The sequence below is a fragment of the Salmo salar genome, unplaced genomic scaffold, assembly GCF_965601325.2.
Source record: "Salmo salar unplaced genomic scaffold, fSalSal1 ptg000587l, whole genome shotgun sequence".
In the NCBI taxonomy this organism is placed as follows: Eukaryota; Metazoa; Chordata; class Actinopteri; order Salmoniformes; family Salmonidae; genus Salmo; species Salmo salar.
In genome coordinates this window covers 476,379-502,484 of record NW_027675427.1, presented here as the reverse complement: position 1 = coordinate 502,484, position 26,106 = coordinate 476,379, and the positions used below count along the sequence as shown (strand labels likewise).

General features: G+C 39.6%; 1 protein-coding gene and 1 long non-coding RNA gene across 2 annotated transcripts; both read right to left on the bottom strand.

The window, feature by feature from the left end:
• Positions 1 to 1,480: 1,480 nt before the first annotated feature.
• LOC145876411 (uncharacterized) lies at positions 1,481 to 2,805 on the bottom strand. The gene is made up of 3 exons (XR_014391531.1): positions 2,612 to 2,805; positions 2,290 to 2,336; positions 1,481 to 1,912 (listed from the first exon to the last, which is right to left on the bottom strand). It is a non-coding gene; the product is annotated as an uncharacterized LOC145876411 (long non-coding RNA).
• Positions 2,806 to 6,761: 3,956 nt separating this feature from the next.
• LOC145876402 (NLR family CARD domain-containing protein 3-like) lies at positions 6,762 to 25,590 on the bottom strand. The gene is made up of 8 exons (XM_082972180.1): positions 25,445 to 25,590; positions 24,159 to 24,302; positions 17,228 to 17,344; positions 15,279 to 15,368; positions 12,524 to 12,608; positions 12,167 to 12,395; positions 8,023 to 9,787; positions 6,762 to 7,745 (listed from the first exon to the last, which is right to left on the bottom strand). The coding sequence occupies exons 2-8, from the start codon at positions 24,284 to 24,286 to the stop codon at positions 7,556 to 7,558; spliced, it is 2,604 nt and encodes an 867-aa protein (XP_082828306.1). The 5' UTR covers positions 24,287 to 24,302; positions 25,445 to 25,590; the 3' UTR covers positions 6,762 to 7,555.
• Positions 25,591 to 26,106: the final 516 nt, after the last annotated feature.

Below are 26,106 nucleotides of genomic sequence, written 5' to 3'. Positions count from 1 at the left end.
GTGTGTGTCGTGTGTGTGTGTGTGTGTGTGTCAGGTTATTATTTCAGGGACACTGAGGAGTCAACATAAACCCTAAACCCTGGATAGAGGGGCTCAGTGAATGTGGAGGTGAATGTGATCAGGTGGGTCAGTGTGTCAGAGGAGGCTCTATAGAAGGACAGAGTGCCGGCTGGCCAGTCCAGATACACTCCTACTCTGTGGGGGCTGGAGGAGTGGACGTCTATGGTAGTGGAGTTATTATTATACCAGCTGGAGGAGGGGACGTCTATGGTAGTGGAGTTATTATTATACCAGCTGGAGGAGGGGACGTCTATGGTAGTGGAGTTATTATTATACCAGCTGGAGGAGGGGACGTCTATGGTAGTGGAGTTATTATTATACCAGCTGGAGGAGGGGACGTCTATGGTAGTGGAGTTATTATTATACCAGCTGGAGGAGGGGACGTCTATGGTAGTGGAGTTATTATTATACCAGCTGGAGGAGGGGACGTCTATGGTAGTGGAGTTATTATTATACCAGCTGGAGGAGGGGACGTCTATGGTAGTGGAGTTATTATTATACCAGCTGGAGGAGGGGACGTCTATGGTAGTGGAGTTATTATTATACCAGCTGGAGGAGGGGACGTCTATGGTAGTGGAGTTATTATTATACCAGCTGGAGGAGGGGACGTCTATGGTAGTGGAGTTATTATTATACCAGCTGGAGGAGGGGACGTCTATGGTAGTGGAGTTATTATTATACCAGCTGGAGGAGGGGACGTCTATGGTAGTGGAGTTATTATTATACCAGCTGGAGGAGGGGACGTCTATGGTAGTGGAGTTATTATTATACCAGCTGGAGGAGGGGACGTCTATGGTAGTGGAGTTATTATTATACCAGCTGGAGGAGGGGACGTCTATGGTAGTGGAGTTATTATTATACCAGCTGGAGGAGGGGACGTCTATGGTAGTGGAGTTATTATTATACCAGCTGGAGGAGGGGACGTCTATGGTAGTGGAGTTATTATTATACCAGCTGGAGGAGGGGACGTCTATGGTAGTGGAGTTATTATTATACCAGCTGGAGGAGGGGACGTCTATGGTAGTGGAGTTATTATTATACCAGCTGGAGGAGGGGACGTCTATGGTAGTGGAGTTATTATTATACCAGCTGGAGGAGGGGACGTCTATGGTAGTGGAGTTATTATTATACCAGCTGGAGGAGGGGACGTCTATGGTAGTGGAGTTATTATTATACCAGCTGGAGGAGGGGACGTCTATGGTAGTGGAGTTATTATTATACCAGCTGGAGGAGGGGACGTCTATGGTAGTGGAGTTATTATTATACCAGCTGGAGGAGGGGACGTCTATGGTAGTGGAGTTATTATTATACCAGCTGGAGGAGGGGACGTCTATGGTAGTGGAGTTATTATTATACCAGCTGGAGGAGGGGACGTCTATGGTAGTGGAGTTATTATTATACCAGCTGGAGGAGGGGACGTCTATGGTAGTGGAGTTATTATTATACCAGCTGGAGGAGGGGACGTCTATGGTAGTGGAGTTATTATTATACCAGCTGGAGGAGGGGACGTCTATGGTAGTGGAGTTATTATTGTGCCAGGCAGAGTAACTGTTGTCAGAGCAGAACAGACTCCAGGACTTGTCATTCCATCCAAGACAACAGTCATCACCCCTTCCTCTCCTGTTGATTCCTTTATATGTCACTCCTATACCAGCCCCCCCACTCCACTCTACCTCCCAGTAACAGCGCCCAGTCAGACCCTCTCTACACAGCACCTGTCCCCAGTCCTCAAATCTCTCTGGGTGATCAGGATACGGCTGCTTCTCTGTCCTCCATGTCACCTTTCTGTTCTCCTCAGACAGAGAGAGGCGTCTGTTTACTGTGTTTAGGTCCAGTGTGAGATCACAGACATCTGATGGATGAAACCAGACAAAATATTAGAAATCATCATCATTCACATTAGAATGTTAACTCACTTTTCACTAATTCATTTAATGTAGATGTTTCTAGATATCAAAAGGAGAAGTTAAGGTAACTTGAGACTTGTTGAATGATCATATGTTATACTGTATGGTAATATAATACACACTTATTCACAATAATTACACACACACACACACACACACACAGTCATATAAACTCTTTGTAAACGTTGGTGTCCCTGATTTGTGCTTCTGTAGAACTACAGATGATATTTAATATGACCAAGTCAGTAATGATGGTGGTCTTTGACTTAACTTGAATTAAGACTTATTCTTAGTCATATTCTTCACAGCAGTCAACACTCACATTTTCTAAGCCCAGGTTTCATTCTGTTCTCTCCACCATGTTCCACACTGTAGCGGTAAGCAGAAGAACAGACAGTCATTGAGGGATACACCTGAACTCTCTCACACACACACACACACACACACACACACACACACACACACACACACACACACACACACACACACACACACACACACACACACACACACACACACACACACACACACACACACACAGTCAGCATTTAACTTTGTTCAAGTGGTGGTAAGAATGTTTGTATTACCTAGCCTGAAAAGTCAAACATGTCTGATGTGAACATTGACATAAACCCTCTACATACTTGAGTTTCTCCAGTCTGCAGTGTGGATCCTCCAGTCCAGCAGAGAGCAGTCTGACTCCTGAGTCTCCTGGGTGATTGTAGCTCAGGTCCAGCTCTCTCAGGTGTGAGGGGTTTGACCTCAGAGCTGAGACCAGAGAAGCACAGCCTTCCTCTGTGACTAGACAGCCTGACAGCCTGCAAAGAGTCAAATCATATTAAAATCACACTGCTATTCTTTAGTGGTGAAAATAGTGGCAGTATAATTTTTCAACATATTCAGATATCAGTGTCCTGAAACCTTACATATATATTCATAAATTAATGTATCATTAAAAATGACAAATGATCAAAGTATTGCCTGCAGATAGAAACATGTATAGTACAAATATTTGAGTAGACTGACCAGACCAGTTTAAAAGCAGTATCAGTCAAAAGACAGACAGTGAGGTATCAGATTTAGATTGTATTGAGTATACAGTCCACACCATATCTATTTTGACAGTGAAGATAACATTTTAAATGTGGCTCTAAACTCCAACATTTTGGATTTCAGATCAAATGTTTCATATGTGGTGACAGTATATAATGTCACCTTTTATTTTAGGATATTTTCAAACATATCTGTTTCACCGTTTAGAAAAATGAAAGCAGTTTATGTATCTATTCCCCCTATTTAAAGAAGTCATATGTTTTCTGACCAATTAACTCATAGTGTATTAAAATAGTCAAAAGTTTTGTATTTGGTCCCATATTCTTTGACTGCAATGACTACATCAAGCCTGTGACTGCCATGATTGAGAAAGATCATGAATAATAATGAGTGAGAAAGTTACAGAGGCTACAACAAAACATGCTAACCTCTCACCATTACCAATAACAGAGGCTACAACAAAACATGCTAACCTCTCACCATTACCAATTTATTTATTTCACCTTTATTTTAAAAGAAATAAAAAATAATAAACCCCAATGAGTTCTGCACAAACCGTGTCCAAATTAAGCACCTCACATTGTGGTTACTCACTACTTGGTAGATATTCCCTCAGCGAAGTATGGCAGTTCCATGCAGGTTTCCTCACAAAGTCCAAGGCAAGCACAGCTACCCATGCAGACAGTACTCCTTAGTAACCGATATCCCCATGGCAACACGAACTCGTTAAGCTTCCCAAGCAATTATCTCCCGGTGTGACACGATGCTAGGCTAACCTCTAGGCTGGCTAATACCTCCACGACGAGACGGTAGCTTCAGTCTTTACAAAGTTTTAACTAAATTATAACAACTCTTTTATTAAATAAAACATGTATTTCCCTTCATGTCTTAGTAGCTATGTGTTTTGTTGTAGTTCTGTCGTCTTCTTTTATAATTTTTCTTCACCAACCGTCCTGAGGTAAAACGTCCATCCTTTCATCAACGTTTTTTTCCCTCCCGTTAACCAGGTCAACTCCCATTGGCCACAACTTAACAAGCGACCTTATTGGTCAAAACGTAAACTTCAAAGTAAAACAAACTATTCACTTATACATTAAATAAATATTTCTTCAAAAAGCATAATGCATTAACAACATTACAGTTTAGGAGCAATTCAATCATCTTTTAAATATAATACCAATTAATTATAACAAATAAACTCAATACTTGGTTCAAACAAGGGTATTACACAAACATACAGTCAATAATACAGTAGAAAAATAAGTCTATATACAATGTGAGCAAATTAAGTGAAATAAGGGAGGTAAAGGCAAAAAAAGGCCATGGTGGCAAAGTAAATAAAATATAGCAAGTAAAACACTGGAATGGTAGATATGCAGTGGAAGAAAGTGCAAAGTAGAAATAGAAATAATGGGGTGCAAAGGAGCTAAATAAATAAATTCAGTAGGGGAAGAAGTAGTTGGGCTAAGTTATAGATGGGCTATGTACAGGTGCAGTAATCTGTGAGCTGCTCTGACAGCTGGTGCTTAAAGCTAGTGAGGGAGATAAGTGTTTCCAGTTTTAGAGATTTTTGTAGTTCGTTCCAGTCATTGGCAGCAGAGAACGGGAAGAAGAGGCGGCCGAAGGAGGAATTGGCTTTGGGGGTGACCAGAGAGATATACCTGCTGGAGCGCGTGCTACAGGTGGGTGCTGCTATGGTGACCAGTGAGCTGAGATAAGGGGGGACTTTACCTAGCAGGGTCTTGTAGATGACCTGGAGCCAGTGGGTTTGGCGACGAGTATGAAGCGAGGGCCAGACAACGAGAGCGTACAGGTCGCAGTGGTGGGTAGTACAGTGGGGGGGAAAAGTATTTGATCCCCTGCTGATTTTGTATGTTTGCCCCCTTACAAAGAAAAGATCAGTCTATAATTTTAATGGTAGGTTTATTTGAACAGTGAGAGACAGAATAACGGCAAAAAAATCCAGAAAAACGCATGTCAAAAATGTTATACAATTATTTGCATTTTAATGAGGGAAATAAGTATTTGACCTCTCTGCAAAACATGACTTAGTACTTGGTGGCAAAACCCTTATTGGCAATCATAGAGGTCAGACGTTTCTTGTAGTTGGCCACCAGGTTCGCACACATCTCAGGAGGGATTTGTCCCACTCCTCTTTGCAGATCTTCTCCAAGTCATTAAGGTTTCAAGGCTGACGTTTGGCAACTTGAACCTTCATATCCCTCCACAGATTTTCTATGGGATTAAGGTCTGGAGACTGGCTTGGCCACTCCAGGACCTGTGCTTCTTCTTGAGCCACTCCTTTGTTGCCTTGGCCGTGTGTTTTGTGTCATTGTCATGCTGGAATACCCATCCACAACCCATTTTCAATGCCCTGGCTGAGGGAAGGAGGTTCTCACCCAAGATTTGACGATACATGGCCCCGTCCATCGTCCCTTTGATGCAGTGAAGTTGTCCTGTCCCCTTAGCAGAAAAACACACCCAAAGCATAATGTTTCCACCTCCATGTTTGACGGAAGAGATGGTGTTCTTGGGGTCATAGGCATCATTCCACCTCCTCCAAACACGGTGAGTTGAGTTGATACCAAAGAGCTCCATTTTGGTCTCATCTGACCACAACACTTTCACCCAGTTGTCCTCTGAATCATTCAGATGTTCATTGGCAAACTTCAGATGGGCATGTATATGTATTCTTGAGCAGGGGACCTTGCTGGCGCTGCAGGATTTCAGTCCTTCACAGCGTAGTGTGTTACCAATTGTTTTCTTGGTGACTACGGTCCCAGCTGCCTTGAGATCATTGACAAGATCCTCCCGTGTAGTTCTGGTCTGATTCCTCACCGTTCTCATGATCATTGCAACTCCACGAGGTGAGATCTTGCATGGAGCCCCAGGCCGAGGGATATTGACAGTTCTTTTGTGTTTCTTCGATTTGCGAATAATCGCACCAAATGTTGTCACCTTCTCACCAAGCTGCTTGGCGATGGTCGTGTAGCCCATTCCAGCCTTGTGTAGGTCTACAATCTTGTCCCTGACATCCTTGGAGAGCTCTTTGGTCTTGGCCATGGTGGAGAGTTTGGAATCTGATTGATTGATTGCTTCTGTGGACAGGTTTCTTTTTTTACAGGTAACAAGTTGTGGTTAGGAGCACTCCCTTTAAGAGTGTGCTCCTAATCTCAGCTCTTTACCTGTATAAAAGACACCTGGGAGCCAGAAATCTTTCTGATTGAGAGGGGGTCAAATACTTATTTCCCTCATTAAAATGCAAATCAATTTATAACATTTCTGACATGAGTTTTTCTGGATGTTTTTGTTGTTATTCTGTCTCTCACTGTTCAAATAAACCATTAAAATTATAGACTGATCCTTTCTTTGTCAGTGGGCAAACGTACAAAATCAGCAGAGGATCAAATACTTTTTTCCCCCACTGTATATGGGGCTTTGGTGACAAAACGGATGGCACTGTGATAGACTGCATCCAATTTATTGAGTAGGGTATTGGAGGCTATTTTGTAAATGACATCGCCGAAGTCGAGGATCGTTAGGATGGTCAGTTTTATAAGGGTATGTTTGGCAGCATGAGTGAAGGACGCTATGTTGCGAAATAGGAAGCCAATTCTAGATTTAACTTTGGATTGGAGATGCTTATATTGAGTCTGGAAGGAGAGTTTACAGTCTAACCAGACACCTAGGTATTTGTAGTTGTCCACATATTCTAAGTCAGAACCGTCCAGAATAGTGATGCTGGACGGGCGGGCAGGTGCAGGCAGCGATCGGTTGAAGAGCATTTAGTTTTACTTGTATTTAAGAGCAGTTGGAGGCCACGGAAGGAGAGTTGTATGGCATTGAAGCTCGTCTGGAGGTTAGTTAACACAGTGTCCAAAGAAGGGCCAGAAGTATACAGAATAACACCAATAACAGAGGGGGTCTGATCTTTGTGCCTCTGTAAATTTCTCATTCATCATCATTAACGATTAATTCCTGATTATTCATAATCATGGTATCATCCACATGAATGTAGAAGTGTTCAGAAACATGTTCTATTCTTACTGACAACACAAGTGAAGTGACTCCAAAATGACAGGACATTATTCACCGTTCAGTTTCTATTAGGAAAAACATAATCCAAAACACAACCAAGACAAACTGTAAATGAATTCAACAAGTTTATAGAATCACAAGCTTGATGTAATCACTGCAGGCATGGAATATGGTACAACTACTAAACTTATGACTACTTTAATACAATATAAGTGCATTTGTCCAAATAATTAAGACTTTTTCAAATGGGAGAACTAAATACATAAAGTGCTTTAATTTGTAAATGGTAAAACAGATATGAATGAAATTACCCTCAAATTAAATGTGACATTCTGTACTGTCACCTAATATGAAACATTGTATCTCAAATCCAAAATGCTGGAGCATAGCACCACATTTAAAACTGTAAGCTTCACTGTCCAAACACATATGGTGTGGACTATGTGTGTCTGGTAAACACATGAGGATCTGGTGAACAGTTATCACTTGTTGACCAACTACAGGAATACTGACCTCAGAGTCTCCAGTTTACAGTGTGGATCCTCCAGTACAGCAGAGAGCAGCTTCACTCCTGAATCCTTCAGGTCATTGTTACTCAGGTCCAGCTCTCTCAGGTGTGAGGGGTTTGACCTCAGAGCTGAGACCAGAGAAGCACAGCCTTTCTCTGTGACTCCACAGCCTGACAGCCTGCAAAGAGATCATCATGACTTCACAAACACACTGTTAATTTAACACCAGCAGTGTAGAAGGACAATGGCAGATGCATTTGGTTCATATTCCCAAACAACACATAGATTCATCTTCCGTCTCCTAGAATTGTATGGTCATATTGTAATACTAGATTGAATATCTGATTCAATATGTTATGCAATATAATATTATATACATATTATAATACATATTTTCTGTAAACATAATATTTCCTCCTGATGATTACTTCTTATATGTCATTTTATTTACTCACAGAGCAGCTCTGGAGGCTTTGACAACTGGCAGCAGCCTCAGAAGACCTTCCTCTGATCTAGAGTATTTCTTCAGGTCAAACACATCCAGCTCCTTTTCTGAAGTCAGCAACACAAAGACCAGAGCTGACCACTGTGCAGGTGACAGGTTGGTTTCTGAGAGACTTCCTGAGCTCAGGTAGCTTTGGATCTCCTCCACTAGAGAATGGTCATTCAGTTCATTCAGACAGTGGAACAGATTGATGCACCTCTCTGGAGAGGGATTCTCCCTGATCTTCTCCTTGATGTACTTGACTGTTTCTTCATGGCTCTTTGAGCTGCTTCTTCTCTTTGTCAGTAGACCTCGTAAGTGCTTCTGATTGGACTCCAATGAGAGGCCCAGAACGAAGCGGAGGAACAGGTCCAGGTTTCCCATCTCACTTTGTAAGGCTTTATCCACAGCACTCTTGTAGAAAGTAACTTCAGACTTGTATTTTGTTTGCAGTTCATCCATTAGATTCTCATTGTTGTTGATGAATGAGAGGAACACATACACAGCAGCCAGAAACTCCTGAATGCTCAGATGAACGAAGCAGTACACCTTGTCCTGGTACAGCCCACATTCCTCTTTAAAGATCTGTGTGCACAATCCTGAGTACACTGAGGCTTCATTGACATCAATGCCAGCCTCTTTCAGGTCTTCTTCATAGAAAATCAGATTGCCCTTCACAAGCTGTTGAAAAGCCAGTTTTCCCAGTGACAGAATGCTCTCGTTATTCCAGTGTGGATCTGTCTCTTCTTTCCCAAGATACTTTTCATTCTTCTGTTTGGTATGAAACACCACAAGGTGTGTGTACATCTCAGTCAGAGTCTTGGGCATCTCTTCTCTCTTATGTTTCAGCATGTGTTCGAGGACTGTTGCAGAAATCCAACAGAAGACAGGAATGTGGCACATGATGTGGAGGCTCCTTGATGTCTTTACATGTGAGATGATTCTGCTGGCCAGGTCCTCATCACTGAATCTCTTTCTGAAGTACTCCTCCTTCTGTGGGTCATTGAACCCTCGTACCTCTGTCACCTGGTCAACACACCCTGAAGGGATCTTATTGGCTGCTGCAGGTCGGGTAGTTATCCAGAGGAGAGCAGAGGGAAGCAGATTTCCCTTGATGAGATTTGTCAGCAGAACATCCACTGAGGTTGACTCTGTGACGTCACAACAGATCTTGTTCTTCTGGAAGTCTAGGGGCAGTCGGCACTCATCCAGACCATCAAAGATGAACAGAACTTTGTACTTGTCGTAGTTGGAGATTCTTGATTGTTTGGTTTCCATTGAGAAGTGATAGAGAAGTTCAATCAAAGTGTTTTTGTCCCCTTTCATCAAATTCAGCTCCCGAAAAGGGAATGAAAACACAAATTGAACATCCTGATTTGCTTTTCCTTCAGCCCAGTCCAGAATGAACTTCTGCACAGAGACTGTTTTTCCAATGCCAGCAACTCCCTTTGTCAGCACAGTTCTGATACGTTTGTCTTGTCCAGTTAAGGGTTTGAAGATGTCGTTACATTTGATTGCAGTCTCTGGTCTTGCTTGTTTCCTGGTTGTTGTCTCAATCTGTCTCAGCTCATGTTCATTATTGACCTGTCCTGTTCCACCCTCTGTGATGTAGAGCTCTGTGTAGATCTTATTGAGAAGTGTTGGGTTTCCTTGTTTAGCGATCCCCTCAAATACACATTGAAACTTCTTCTTTAGATTAGATTTGAGTTCACGTTGGCAAATCACAGCAAGCTCATCTGAATGAAGAAATAGCACAGAGGATATTAATATTACGTCTGTTTTAATGCCTACAGTATTGTAGGACTGTTATAACATTTTAAATTATAATCATTTATTCTCTTAACTGAATGTATTGTCATGACGTTGCCCTCACTCTGGGAACAGGGAGCACAGTTGACCCCCTCCGCCTTGCACCATCCCCCTACCTACCTCTCCCTACCCAGGCCCTGTCAAGGCGGTCGTAAATTCCAAAGGAAATGTCCTGCCTAACAGGCCCAGTTGAGACTGAGAGGGGTTTCATAGAGAGACAAGGAAATTCTTCCAACTCACAGAATTGGGGAACCAAACGACATTTATGTTCTGGAGAAGGTATAAAAGATCGGTGAAGAATCCAGCTACGAACTGGTCCGCTTGGTACAATTGTGTGATACTCAGAAGAGACCACAGTATTACCATAAAACTGTTTATATAATAGCCTCAGCTATGGGACTTGCATCTAAATGGTTGTATAAAATGTATTAACCTCTCTAGGCTAGGCGGGACGAATTCGTCCCACCTACGTAACAGCGACTGCTATCCTGTGGCGCGATTTTCAAAACCTTAAAAATCCTATTACTTCAATTTCTCAAACATATGACTATTTTACAGCCATTTAAAGACAAGACTCGTTAATCTAACCACACTGTCCGATTTCAAAAAGGCTTTACAACGAAAGCAAAATATTAGATTATGTCAGCAGAGTACCAAGCCAGAAATAATCAGACACCCATTTTTCAAGCCAGCATATAATGTCACCAAAACCCAGAAGACAGCTAAATGCAGCACTCACCTTTGATGATCTTCATCAGATGACAACCCTAGGACATTATGTTATACAATACATGCATGTTTTGTTCAATCAAGTTCATATTTATATCAAAAACCAGCTTTTTACATTAGCATGTGACGTTCAGAACTAGCATACCCCCCGCAAACTTCCGGGGAATTCGCTAATATTTTACTAAATTACTCACGATAAACGTTCACAAAAAGCATAACAATTATTTTAAGAATTATAGATACAGACCTCCTCTATGCACTCGATATGTCCGATTTTAAAATAGCTTTTTGGTGAAAGCACATTTTGCAATATTCTAAGTACATAGCCCAGGCATCACGGGCTCGCTATTTAGACACCCGGCAAGTTTAGCACTCACCATAATCATATTTACTATTATAAAAATGTCATTACCTTTTGTTGTCTTCGTCAGAATACACAGCCAGGACGTCTACTTCAATAACAAATGTTGGTTTGGTCCAAAATAATCCATCGTTATATCCGAATAGCGGCGTTTTGTTCGTGCATTCCAGACACTATCCGAAATAGTAAAGAAGTGTCACGCGCTTGGCGCAATTCGTGACAATAAAATTCTAAGTATTCCATTACCGTACTTCGAAGCATGTCAACCGCTGTTTAAAATCAATTTTTACGACACTTTTCTCGTAGAAAAGCGATAATATTCCGACAGGGAATCTCCTTTTCGGCAAACAGAGGAAAAAATCCCAAAGGCGGGGGCGGTCGGGGTCACGCGCATAAGCTAGTGTCTCTTGATGGGCCACTTGAGAAAGGCGATAATGTGTTTCAGCCTGGGGCTGGAATGACGACATTCTGTTTTTTCCCGGGCTCTGAGAGCCTATGGACGACGTGGGAAGTGTCACGTTAGAGCAGAGATCCTTAGTAAATGATAGAGATGGAAAAGAAGTTCAACAAATGGTCAGACAGGCCACTTCCTGTAAAGGAATCTCTCAGGTTTTGACCTGCCATTTGAGTTCTGTTATACTCACAGACACCATTCAAACAGTTTTAGAAAATTTTGGGTGTTTTCTATCCATATGTAATAAGTATATCCATATTCTAGTTACTGGGTAGGAGTGGTAACCAGATTAAATCGGGTATGTTTTTTATCCAGCCGTGTCAATGCTGCAAGCGTCCCACCTAGCCCATAGAGGTTAAACGATTAATCAGTTTAATCGCGTGATAATAATTACAGGGAGTTATTTGATAAACAAGTTTAATGGTGCCCAAAGACACAACAGTATAAATGTGTATATGTTTTCATAATGCATTACAGACTGGTGTGACTGATTACATTATTATTGGTATTATTGATGGTATTATTAATGTTCTCTCTCTCTCTCTCTCTCTCTCTCTCTCTCTCTCTCTCTCTCTCTCTCTCTCTGTCTCTCTCTCTAAATTAATCCACACAACACATCCCTTCTGCTACTTGATGAGGTCACTAGGTGTTGTGTTAAGGCTGCTACAATATCATTGAGTTACACAGCTACTTTAGCTGTACTTTAGCCACAGCTTTTAAATGTTATAAAACTGCATTCAACATGAGTAAAACAGCTCTTACTTTTCTCCAGTGTGTCAGCAAGCTCTTTCTTGTTCATTTTCCTCAGGACGTGCAGTGTGATCTTCAGAGCCCCCTCTCTGGCACTGCTCTCCTGCTTCTCATCTTCAGCATCCACCACTTCCTCATCCTGCTTCTGACTCTCAAAGCCTTGTGGGAGTTCTGGACTAAGATTCCTCTTGAACATTTTCAGCTCGTTCTTCACAAATGTAATAATTTTCTCTTCAAGCAACTGAAATAATAAAGTAAATAAGTTAAGCAAGAGAAGAAATGCTTTCTCATCAACACAATAATGAATGATTGACAGATCAACTTTACTTGAGGAAAACAAAAACAAATGTTCATAACAGGACCACATACACTGAATATAGAGTCCAGGTCTGTTTGATGACTCTGGGAAGACTGACCACTGAGAATCTCTGACTCTGATCTCTCCTGTTGGTTTCTGTGGACAAAACATGAGATTACAGTACCCACACACACACACCACACACACACACACACACACACACACACACACACACACACACACACACACACACACACACACACACACACACACACACACACACACACACGGAGGGAACGTTGTGTTTGTTTCATATTGTTTTAGGACTATGAAAATGGACTAAAGGATTAGCCTATGGATTATGAAAACAACCAAAAGAAATGTGAAAATGGGAGAGGAGAAATGACTAGAGACAGTGTTGTTTAACCTGTTGGGGATAGGGGGCAGTATTTGCACGGCTGGATAAAAAACGTACCCGATTTAATCTGGTTACTACACCTGCCCAGTAACTAGAATATGCATATAATTATTGGCTTTGGATAGAAAACACCCTAAAGTTTCTAAAACTCTTTGAATGGTGTCTGTGAGTATAACAGAACTCCTATGGCAGGCCAAAACCTGAGAAGATTTCAAGCAGGAAGTGGCCTGTCTGAGAAGTAGTGTTTCATCTTGGCTCTTTTTATTGAAGACTCAGGATCTGTGCAATAACATGACACTTCCTACGTCTTCCATAGGGTCTCAGAGCCCGGGAAAACGTTGAACGATATCGAGGCAGGCTCTGGCTGAAACACTTTATCGCTTTTGGCAAGTGGCCACTCAGAGTACTATGGGCTTAGGCGCGTGCCCGCTTCGACCGAATGGTTTCTTTTCCTTTGTCTGTTTATCTAAACGCAGATTCCCGGTTGGAATATTATCGCTTTTTTATGAGAAAAATGGCATAAAAATGGATTTTTAACAGCGGTTGACATGCTTCGAAGTACGGTAATGGAATATTTAGAATTCTTTTGTCACGAATTGCGCCATGCTCGTAACCCTGATTTAGCATTTAGGATAGTGTCTAGAACACACGAACAAAACGCCGCTGTTTGGATATAACGATGGATTATTTTGGACCAAACCAACATTTGTTATTGAAGTAGAAGTCCTGGGAGTGCATTCTGACGAAGACAACAAAGGTAAGAACATTTTTCTTATAGTAAATCTGACTTTGATGAGTGCTAAACCTGCTGGGTGTCTAAATAGCTAGCCCCGTGATGCCGGGCTATCTACTGAGAATATTGCAAAATGTGCTTTCACCGAAAAGCTATTTTAAAATCGGACATATCGAGTGCATAGAGGAGTTCTGTATCTATAATTCTTAAAATAATTGTTATGCTTTTTGTGAACGTTTATCGTGAGTAATTTAGTAAATTCACCGGCAGTGTTCGGTGGGAATGCTAGTCACATGCTAGTCACATGCTAATGTAAAAAGCTGGTTTTTGATATAAATATGAACTTGATTGAACAAAACATGCATGTATTGTATAACATAATGTCCTAGGGTTGTCATCTGATGAAGATCATCAAAGGTTAGTGCTGCATTTAGCTGTGGTTTGGGTTTATGTGACATTATATGCTAGCTTGAAAAATGGGTGTCTGATTATTTCTGGCTGGGTACTCTGCTGACATAATCTAATGTTTTGTTTTCGTTGTAAAGCCTTTTTGAAATCGGACAGTGTGGTTAGATTAACGAGAGTCTTATCTTTAAAATGGTGTAAAATAGTCATATTTTTTAAAAATTGAAGTAATAGCATATCTAACCTGTTATGGCATGTCAAGCTGGGAGGAAGATGTTCAGATGTTCAGTCTCCCCTGTCCTCAGCTTTTCCCCACCAAACAAAGGAACAGGAAGCCATTTATAACCCCCCACCCTAGCCTGGAGTTGACCAATCAGAATCCCCTGTCCTCAGCTTTTCCCCACCAAACAAAGGAACAGGATGCCATTTATAACCCCCCACCATAGCCTGGGGTTGACCAATCAGAAGTCCTTGCAGGACAACTTGGCCAATGGCCAATTAACAAGTATCCTGCTCTCGACTCAATGTACAGACCAATGCCAACGTGGCCCACGTAGCACACGTCGCTCTGAGTTCAGGAGTGACATTCCACAGATTGTAACAGATGTTGAACTGAAACCCAACTCCTATTTACAATTCCCTATTGACCTTTAGTACTCCAGTCCTCTCGTCCTCTCAAACTCTGCATTGTGTATTTATCTTTAAAATATTCTTACATTAAGGAAAGATTTTAATGTAGAAAACTGATCTGAGAGCAGCGCTCCCTTTCTTTCCATCCTATCAGTATTGATACATGCTCCACCGGATGTGATACCTTGTAGTGCTGCTGATCCAGTTTCTACTGGTCTGACTGAGGATATGAACTCTGACCTGTCCACCAGACGTGATACCTTGTAGTGCTGCTGATCCAGTTTCTACTGGTCTGACTGAGGATATGAACTCTGACCTGTCCACCAGACGTGATACCTTGTAGTGCTGCTGATCCAGTTTCTACTGGTCTGACTGAGGATATGAACTCTGACCTGTCCACCAGACGTGATACCTTGTAGTGCTGCTGATCCAGTTTCTGCTGGTCTGACTGAGGATATGAACTCTGACCTGTCCACCAGACGTGATACCTTGTAGTGCTGCTGATCCAGTTTCTGCTGGTCTGACTGAGGATATGAACTCTGACCTGTCCACCAGACGTGATACCTTGTAGTGCTGCTGATCCAGTTTCTACTGGTCTGACTGAGGATATGAACTCTGACCTGTCCACCAGACATGATACCTTGTTGTGCTGCTGATCCAGTTTCTGCTGGTTTGCCTGCGGATATGGAGCTCTGCCCTGTTCACCAGACTTGCTACGTTGACCTTATACCTTGTAAATAAAAAAAAGGAAATAGTAACACAAAATAACAATAATTACGCTATAAGGATTACCAGTACTGAGTCAATGTGCAGGGGTACCAGGTAGTTGAGGTAATAATGAGGCTATAAGGAGTACCAGTACTGAGTCAATGTGCAGGGGTACCAGGTAGTTGAGGTAATAATGAGGCTATAAGGAGTACCAGTACTGAGTCAATGTGCAGGGGTACCAGGTAGATGAGGTAATAATGAGACTATAAGGACTACCAGTACTGAGTCAATGTGCAGGGGTACCAGGTAGTTGAGGTAATAATGAGACTATAAGGAGTACCAGTACTGAGTCAATGTGCAGGGGTACCAGGTAGTTGAGGTAATAATGAGACTATAAGGAGTACCAGTACTGAGTCAATGTGCAGGGGTACCAGGTAGTTGAGGTAATAATGAGACTATAAGGAGTACCAGTACTGAGTCAATGTGCAGGGGTACCAGGTAGTTGAGGTAATAATGAGACTATAAGGACTACCAGTACTGAGTCAATGTGCAGGGGTACCAGGTAGTTGAGGTAATAATGAGACTATAAGGAGTACCAGTACTGAGTCAATGTGCAGGGGTACCAGGTAGTTGAGGTAATAATGAGGCTATAAGGAGTACCAGTACTGAGTCAATGTGCAGGGGTACCAGGTAGTTGAGGTAATAATGAGACTATAAGGAGTACCAGTACTGAGTCAATGTGCGGGGTACCAGGTAGTTGAGGTAATAATGAGACTATAAGGAGTACCAGTACTGAGTCAATGTGCAGGGGTACCAGGTAGTTGAGGTAATAATGAGACTATAAGGAGTACCAGTACTGAGTCAATGTGCAGGGGTACCAGGTAGTTGAGGTAATAATGAGACTATAAGGAGTACCAGTACTGAGTCAATGTGCAGGGGTACCAGGTAGTTGAGGTAATAATGAGACTATAAGGAGTACCAGTACTGAGTCAATGTGCGGGGTACCAGGTAGTTGAGGTAATAATGAGACTATAAGGAGTACCAGTACTGAGTCAATGTGCAGGGGTACCAGGTAGTTGAGGTAATAATGAGACTATAAGGAGTACCAGTACTGAGTCAATGTGCAGGGGTACCAGGTAGTTGAGGTAATAATGAGACTATAAGGAGTACCAGTACTGAGTCAATGTGCAGGGGTACCAGGTAGTTGAGGTAATAATGAGGCTATACGGAGTACCAGTACTGAGTCAATGTGCGGGGTACCAGGTAGTTGAGGTAATAATGAGGCTATACGGAGTACCAGTACTGAGTCAATGTCCAGGGGTACCAGGTAGTTGAGGTAATAATGAGGCTATAAGGAGTACCAGTACTGAGTCAATGTGCAGGAGTACCAGGTAGTTGAGGTAATAATGAGACTATAAGGAGTACCAGTACTGAGTCAATGTGCAGGGGTACCAGGTAGTTGAGATAATAATGAGACTATAAGGAGTACCAGTACTGAGTCAATGTGCAGGGGTACCAGGTAGTTGAGGAAAGTTGAGGTATTATGTACATGTAGGTAGGGGTAAAAGTGACTAGGCTATCAGGATAGAGATTATATCTCTTCATCCAGGGAGTGCACACACACACACACACACACACACACACACACACACACACACACACACACACACACACACACACACACACACACACACACACACACACACACACAGGGAGGGAACGTTGTGTTTGTTTAATATTGTTTTAGGACTATGAAAATGGACAAAAGTATTAGCCTATGGATTATGAAAACAACAAAAAGAAATGTGAAAATGGGAGAGGAGAAATGACTAGAGACAGTGTTGTTTAACTCACTGACCATGACCCATGAGTTCTTCTTACCTTTGTTCAGTAGAAAAGTCTCCCTCTCTAAACTCTATAGGATGACCCATAGACTGGTCACTCTTCATGGACACACAGCTGGGTACAGGGGAGGCTGGTCTCTCCTGCTTGATTGGACTTCAACACAACAGAGACAAACATTACATCTCTCATCTACTCATTTTCAGAAATGTTCATAAATTAGATTTTATTGTTTAAGTGTGTTTTTTCACTATCTAATCATGGCATCGGATTGTTCAACGACAGACATGTATTTGTTTAAAATCTATCACTTGATGGTTTCATTTCAGAGAGACAATGTTTTTTTGCAAAATGTTATATATCTGCCTTTCTCTCAAATGAACGGCTCGGTCTTATGTAGCAAAATTTGAAATTGTGTTTTTCACATTTGATAATAGTAGAGCCTCAGAGCTAGAACATGGTATATCATACACTACAGTTGAGGAACAGTGGAAAAGTGTTTCTGCTTTGGAAGATGATATACTTGTAACCTCACTTTGAGAAAATGGCCTTTGAATGTTTTGGTTCCTGCTGGAGAGCTCTTTTTGGTCTACATTATTTTGCATGTACATGTTTTTGCATTTTGCATCTACATGTTATTTTGGCAGATAATGTCACCCATCTAAATAAATTGTTTTATATATATAATTAACTAAATGTGTGATGTTTATGGTTAACTTGTTATGGATAGGGGGCAGTATTTTCACGGCCGGATAAAAAACGTACCCGATTTAATCTGATTATTACTCCTGCCCAGAAACTAGAATATGCATATAATTATTAGCTTTGGATAGAAAACACTCCAAAGTTTCTAAAACTGTTTGAATGGTGTCTGTGAGTATAACAGAACTCATTTGGCAGGCCAAAACCTGAGAAGATTCTGTACAGGAAGCGCCCCCTCTGACTATTTCTTGGCCTTCTTGATCATCTCTATCCAAAACAGGGGATCTTTGCTGTAACGTGACATTTTCTAACGCTCCCATGGGCTCTCAGAAGGCGCCAGAACTTTGAATGATGACTTTGCAGGCCATGGCTGAAAAACAGTAGCGCATTTGGATAGTGGTCGATCTGAGAACAATGAGACTGGGGGCGCATGCACGAGGAGACTCCATGTTTTTATTTTTTCGTCTTTGAACTAGGCTCATAATCTGAGGTAGCAACTACGTCAGATCTACAAATCAATGAGCTAGACCTATCCATTTGGTTTGCAACTCTGTGAACCTGCGCAACTCTGTGAACCTGCGATGCAAAGATTTCAATGCATATCCAATTACCCAGCAGCCATTTAGAAACAACAAGTCATCAAAGTGTTACTTCTTAATTAAAAAATGTATTCTGGATGTTTAAAATCGGCCACATCTGAAAAAGAGGACAGGGACATGCGTTTTGTTTAGGTGGTATACCTTTTTCTGAAAACAAATATGGTTAACCATGACCAGAAAATGGTTAACGTTTAGGACTGTGGGCCACCACAATATGTACCCAAGCGAACAGGGATAGCACTCATAAAGTAGCCAGAACCCTGTTAATAATAATAAGTTACCTGATAATAATAATAATAATAATAATAATTGAGGTCAGCCTACAAGGTTAATAGTAATTTACCCGAGGTCGGCGTTCACGGTTATTGCCGACAGGTCTCATTGATAACAATAGAGAAGCTGCCATTTTAACGCAGAACAATGAGCTGGGAATAGAATGTTCAGAATGTGAGTTGGCGTCACGGTGCTCAATTCAACTAGAAAAGCTGAAAAATGACCTAAAATAAGGTCTGTTTTTTAGCGATTACTTCATAACATAACGTAATATTATGAAACTGAGCTCCATGGAGGATGCAATGAACTAGTTTTCATCAGAAAAAAAACATTGTTAAAAATGTCATGTGTCCAGCCTACTTGAGGCGCCCGAAAATAATATTCAAAAGTTCGGTCCTTGGACACAGAGGGGTTAAACACTAAAGTTACAGTCCATCTAGTGAAGAGAGGAGAATCGGACAGAGGTAACTTCTGCCGAAGTCGGTCCCTCTCCTTGTTCGGGCGGTGTTCGGCGGTCGACACTACCGACCTTCTAGCCATCACTGATCCATTTTTCATTTTCCATTGGTTTTGTCTTGTCTTCCTACACACCTGGTTCCAATCCCATCAATGACATGTTGTGTATTTAACCCTCTGTTTCCCCTCATGTCCTTGTCGGAGATTGTTTGTTGTATGTAGGTGTTTATTGTTATTCTGGTGTGGGACGGGTTTCGCACCCTCTATTTGTTATTTTGTATACTTTGGTTTTCTGAGGTTTTGATGTTTATTAAACAGCTCCATTTTTACCAAGTTCATTCTCCTGCGCCTGACTTCCCTGCCACCAGCACACAACGCATTACAGCATCCATCAATGAGAAAGGGAGAAGCCCTCCACGGGATTTAACAGGTGGAAGAAACAACCGGGGAGCTCCATCGGTCCACAAGAAATGCAGGCAGCCGGTGATGATGTAGTGTTAGCTAGGATAACTAAGATGCTGCTGGTAGAGTAGCTAGCTAGCTTACCTAGCTGTAGCGACTAGCTAGGATAACTAGGATGCTGCTGGTAGAGTAGCTAGCTAGCTTACCTAGCTGTAGCGACTAGCTAGGATAACTAGGATGCTGCTGGTAGAGTAGCTAGCTAGCTTACCTAGCTGTACCGACTAGCTAGGATAACTAGGATGCTGCTGGTAGAGTAGCTAGCTAGCTTACCTAGCTGTACCGACTAGCTAGGATAACTAGGATGCTGCTGGTAGAGTAGCTAGCTAGCTTACCTAGCTGTACCGACTAGCTAGGATAACTAGGATGCTGCTGGTAGAGTAGCTAGCTAGCTTACCTAGCTGTACCGACTAGCTAGGATAACTAGGATGCTGCTGGTAGAGTAGCTAGCTAGCTTACCTAGCTGTACCGACTAGCTAGGATAACTAGGATGCTGCTGGTAGAGTAGCTAGCTAGCTTACCGAGCTTTATCGACTAGCCAGGATAACTAGGATGCTGCTGATAGAGTAGCTAGCTAGCTTTCCTAGCTGTACCGACTAGCTTGGCTAGCTAGCAGGTCGTTCGTCTGTAACCTCGTCTCGATGATGATGACGAATCCGGTGAACCACAAAATGAAACAAGGACAGAGAGTGAAAAGGATCTGGCGACACTCATACTGTCCCTGACCGTAAAGCAGAAAGCAAATTGAACAATAAACTTTGACATCTCAACACTGTAGCGAACTCCATCGTTGGTATCCAAGATCACCTCAGCCTCTCTGCGCGTAACCGGGACAATATGCTTGGCACCGCACCGGACGTGGACGCGGGCAGTTTTGTACAGGGACGGGGACAGTTCCAGAACGCGGACATGAGCAGTGCCACACAATCAACTAAACCCAGTCTTTGCAGTGGGTTACATTAGTAATATTCATTTTTTATTATTATTATGAAAAACTAAATTATTCATTTTTTAAAACAATATTTTGAGATTGGTTTTAGAGGTGCTGACAATGAAGACAATTTACTCTTATAGGTATATGGGGGGGACAAAGTGGTATTGCAATGTTTTGTAATGTATTGTATTGTATTGTGTTGTAATATATTGTATTGTATTGTGTTGTAATATATTGTAATGTATTGTATTGTATTGTGTTGTAATATAATGTAATGTATTGTATTGTATTCTATTGTATTGTATAGTATTGTATAGTAATGTATAGTATTGTATAGTAATGTATAGTAATGTATAGTATTGTATTGTATTGTAATATATTGTAATGTATTGTATTGTATAGTATTGTATAGTATTGTATAGTATTGTATAGTAATGTATAGTAATGTATAGTATTGTATAGTATTGTATCGTATTGTATAGTATTGTGTAGTAATGTATAGTATTGTATAGTAATGTATAGTATTGCATAGTATTGTATAACATTGTATAGTATTGTGTAGTAATGTATAGTATTGTATAGTAATGTATAGTAGTGTATAGTATTGTATAGTATTGTATAGTAATGTGTAGTATTGTGTAGTAATGTATAGTATTGTATAGTATTGTGTAGTGATGTATAGTATTGTATAGTGATGTATAGTAACGTATAGTATTGTATAGTATTGTATAGTCTTGTATAGTAATGTGTAGTATTGTGTAGTAATGTATAGTATTGTATAGTGATGTATTGTATAGTAATGTATAGTATTGTATAGTATTGTATAGTAATGTATAGAATCGTATAGTATTGTATAGTATTGTATAGTAATGTGTAGTATTGTGTAGTAATGAATAGTATTGCATAGTATTGTGTAGCAATGTATAGTATTGTATAGTAATGTATAGTAGTGTATAGTAATGTGTAGTATTGTATAGTATTGTATAGTATTGTATAGTAATGTATAGTAATGTATAGTATTGTATAGTAATGTATAGTATTGTATAGTATTGTATAGTATTGTATAGTAATGTATAGTATTGTATAGTATGGTATTGTATAGTAGTGTATAGTATTGTATAGTATTGTATAGTAATGTATAGTATTGTATTGTATTGTAATATATTGTAATGTATTGTATTGTATTGTGTAGTATTGTATAGTAATGTATAGTATTGTATAGTATTGTATAGTATTGCATAGTATTGTATAGTAATGTATAGTATTGTATAGTAATGTATAGTAATGTATAGTATTGTATAGTAATGTATAGTATTGTATAGTAATGTATAGTAATGCATAGTATTGTATAGTAAAGTATAGTATTGTATAGTATTGTATAGTAATGTATAGTAATGTATAGTATTGTATAGTATTGTATAGTATTGTGTAGTAATGTATTGTATTGTATAGTAATGTATAGTATTGTATAGTAGTGTATAGTATTGTGTAGTAATGTATAGTATTGTATAGTAATGTATAGTAATGTATAGTATTGTATAGTATTGTACAGTAATGTGTAGTATTGTGTAGTAATGTATAGTAGTGTATAGTATTGTGTAGTAATGTATAGTATTGTATAGTAATGTATTGTAATGTATAGTATTGTATAGTATTGTATAGTAATGTATAGTAATGTGTAGTATTGTGTAGTAATGTATAGTATTGTATAGTAATGTATTGTATAGTAATGTATAGTATTGTATAGTGTTGTATAGTATTGTATAGTATTGTATAGTATTGTATAGTAATGTGTAGTATTGTGTAGTAATGTATAGTATTGTATAGTATTGTTTGGTAATGTATAGTATTGTATAGTAATGTATAGTAATGCATAGTAATGTGTAGTATTGTATAGTATTGTATAGTATTGTATAGTAATGTATAGTAATGTATAGTATTGTATAGTATTGTATAGTAATGTATAGTATTGTATAGTATTGTATAGTAATGTATAGTAATGTATAGTATTGTATAGTATTGTATAGTAATGTATAGTAATGTATGTATTGTATAGTAATGTATAGTATTGTATAGTATTGTATAGTAATGTATAGTATTGTATAGTAATGTATAGTAATGTAAAAAAGTCAGTTGTTGTCTGTCTTTATTGTATTATAATGTATTGTATTATAATGTATTGTATTATAATGTATTTAATTATTATATATTGTATTATAATGTATTGTAAAGTGTTGTAATATATCATATTGTAAAAAAGTCAGCCAGAGTTGACGTGGGCCATCGTTCAAACAAAGAGAAGCCTCCCTGACCACCAGTGTGTTTGGATATAATGAAGATCAATTCAGCGAAGAAGAACCTCTAGAGTTCTGATCAAAGAGCCCTATAAAGGATTCTATATATATATTATATATACTGTATACTCAGACACTTCCTAACCTCCTATAAAGGATTCTATATATATTATATATACTGTATACTCAGACACTTCCTAACCTCCTATAAAGGATTCTATATATATTATATATACTGTATACTCAGACACTTCCTAACCTCCTATAAAGGGTTCTATATATATTATATATATACTGTATACCCAGACACTTCCTAACCTCCTATAAAGGGTTCTATATATATTATATATATACTGTATACTCAGACACTTCCTAACCTCCTATAAAGGGTTCTATATATACTGTATACTCAGACAGGCTAACCTCCTGTAAAGGGTTCTATATATATTATATATATACTGTATACTCAGACAGGCTAACCTCCTATAAAGGGTTCTATATATATATATTAAATATACTGTATACTCAGACAGGCTAACCTCCTATAAAGGGTTCTATATATATTCTATATATACTGTATACTCAGACACTTCCTAACCTCCTATAAAGGGTTCTATATATATTATATATATACTGTATACTCAGACACTTCCTAACCTCCTATAAAGGGTTCTATATATATTCTATATATACTGTATACTCAGACAGGCTAACCTCCTATAAAGGGTTCTATATAGAACTTTAGTGGTTCCGTATATTAAGAAAGTTAGAACCCTTTTTGGTTTAAACAGGAGTGAAGTGGGTTGATATAACGGATATATTGTCCAAATTCAGCTTGTAACAACGATCAGAATTAGTAAGAACAATAAAGTTATGCCTGCCAACATATTAGGCAATAATTAAGAGTAGACTAAATGATTGTGTCATGCTAAAATTCTATAGATATGTGTGTGTATACTGGTAAAGATGTGTGTGTGTGTGTGTGTGTGTGTGTGTGTGTGTGTGTGTGTGTGTGTGTGTGTGTGCTGGTGAGACAACCACATATCACAGTGAAATATACAGGATACAAACATTTCATTCCAGCTATATAGCGTTTTGCAAAACAAAAATGAATACACAAAAATCTATGAATTAAAATCTTACAACAACAATATTTTACAGACACATGAAGGTACCCGTAAGAAATCATTTCCGATTAAAAATAACAAATGTTGGAAATAATGTTTAAGAAACAAAGTCCATTGTCATCTCACCTCTTAGCTTTGTTGTCATGTCCCTCAGATAGATGCATTTTAGAGGCAGGACCCCCCTCCTCTCTCTCCCCAGAGAGACTCATTTTAGAGGCAGGGCCCCCCTCCTCTCTCTCCCCAGAGAGACTCATTTTAGAGCACTGACCCCTGTAAACAGAGATCCAGCATGTTGGTTGTGGTTGACACAGTGACAACTAAACAGAGATCCAGCATGTTGGTTGTGGTTAACACAGTAACAACTAAACAGAGATCCAGCATGTTGGTTGTGGTTAACACAGTGACAACTAAACAGAGATCCAGCATGATGGTTGTGGTTAACACAGTGACAACTAAACAGAGATCCAGCATGTTGGTTGTGGTTAACACAGTAACAACTAAACAGAGATCCAGCATGTTGGTTAACACAGTGACAACTAAACAGAGATCCAGCATGTTGGTTGTGGTTAACACAGTGACAACTAAACAGAGATCCAGCATGTTGGTTGTGGTTAACACAGTAACAACTAAACAGAGATCCAGCATGTTGGTTGTGGTTAACACAGTGACAACTAAACAGAGATCCAGTATGTTGGTTGTGGTTAACACAGTGACAACTAAACAGAGATCCAGCATGTTGGTTGTGATTAACACAGTGACAACTAATTATTGAATGTCAATTGTTGTATTTTATTAATTATCTCTTAGCAATAAAACATTTACTAACAGATACATCCAAACAGTCAGGTGATTTAATGCATCACATGAACATGTAGTCCTGACTGATATTTTCACCTTTTCTCCATGTAGTTTAACTAATAATAATAATAATAATAATAACAACAATATAATATTAATAAGTCACTTTCTCTTTTAATAATTTCTCTCATTCTAGTGTGTTGCTTTGTTTAACAGGTATGATATTATTATGCTGTTACTGAATTCAGTTCATAATAACAATGTTAAGAAAAGTATGTTCAGTGGTTTCAAACCAAATTACACAGGAAAGAGGAGCTCATTGTAGTTTAGAAAACAAATTTTACGATATTTTGAAAAGACGATTTACAACTTATACATAAAAATATACAAATTGTAAAATAACCACAATATACGAATATATGAACAATATGTTTTTGAATTTGACTTGCCTACGCCCAGTTAGCGCCATTTTGTATGATTGAACTGTCACATAACTGTCCCAGGTGAAATGGACTTTTAAATCTGAGTGTTTTACTGTCAGTCACTATACTAAAATAACACCATACATTTAATTTCTCTACACACTTTCCAATAATCCCTGGGAAGATTCTTACCTTGTAGCCTGAATTCACAACCAGAACATGTCAAGTTATTGAGATATTTTCCGTTGGGCTGAGAGAGCAGCTTCCTGATAACAAGTGTCTCTGTATCTATGTTCTAGGTACAGTTGATCTTTGGATGCAATAATATCTGGTCAAAGTCTAGTGACACAACACCATAGTATATTATAAACATAACAGCAGTTGGCCAGAAAAGGCCATGACATACTATAAAACAGGGTTTGTCAACTAGATTTGGCTTCGGGTGTCACGGTTGTCATAGAGAGGAGCGGACCAAAGTGCAGCGTGATTATCGTTCCACATATTTTATTGAACTGTGAAACTATGCAATACATACACATAAACTAAAGAACAAAAAAACAACAAACCGTGATGCAGAGGTGAAACATACACTACTCAAAAACAATCTTCCACAAACCCAGGTGGGAAAAACACCTACTTAAGTATGATCTCCAATTAGAGACAACGATGACCAGCTGCCTCTAATTGGAGATCATCCCAAACAAAACCCAACATAGAAATACAAAACTAGAAAACAACATAGAAAAACGAAACTAGAAAACCCCCCTGTCACGCCCTGACCTACTCTACCATAGAAAAGAACAGCTTTCTATGGTCAGGACGTGACATCGGGAGAATTTTTTTCTGAGTTAAAG

Excerpts from the sequence above, each read along its gene's own strand:
- LOC145876402 (XM_082972180.1), bottom strand. The coding sequence starts at position 24,286 with ATGAGTCTCTCTGGGGAGAGAGAGGAGGGGGGCCCTGCCTCTAAAATG. Across the intron at positions 17,345-24,158 it reads CATGACAACAAAGCTAAGAG|TCCAATCAAGCAGGAGAGAC; the intron begins GTGAGATGACAA and ends GTTGTGTTGAAG. Across the intron at positions 12,609-15,278 it reads TGGATCAGCAGCACAACAAG|AAACCAACAGGAGAGATCAG; the intron begins GTATCATGTCTG and ends TTTTGTCCACAG.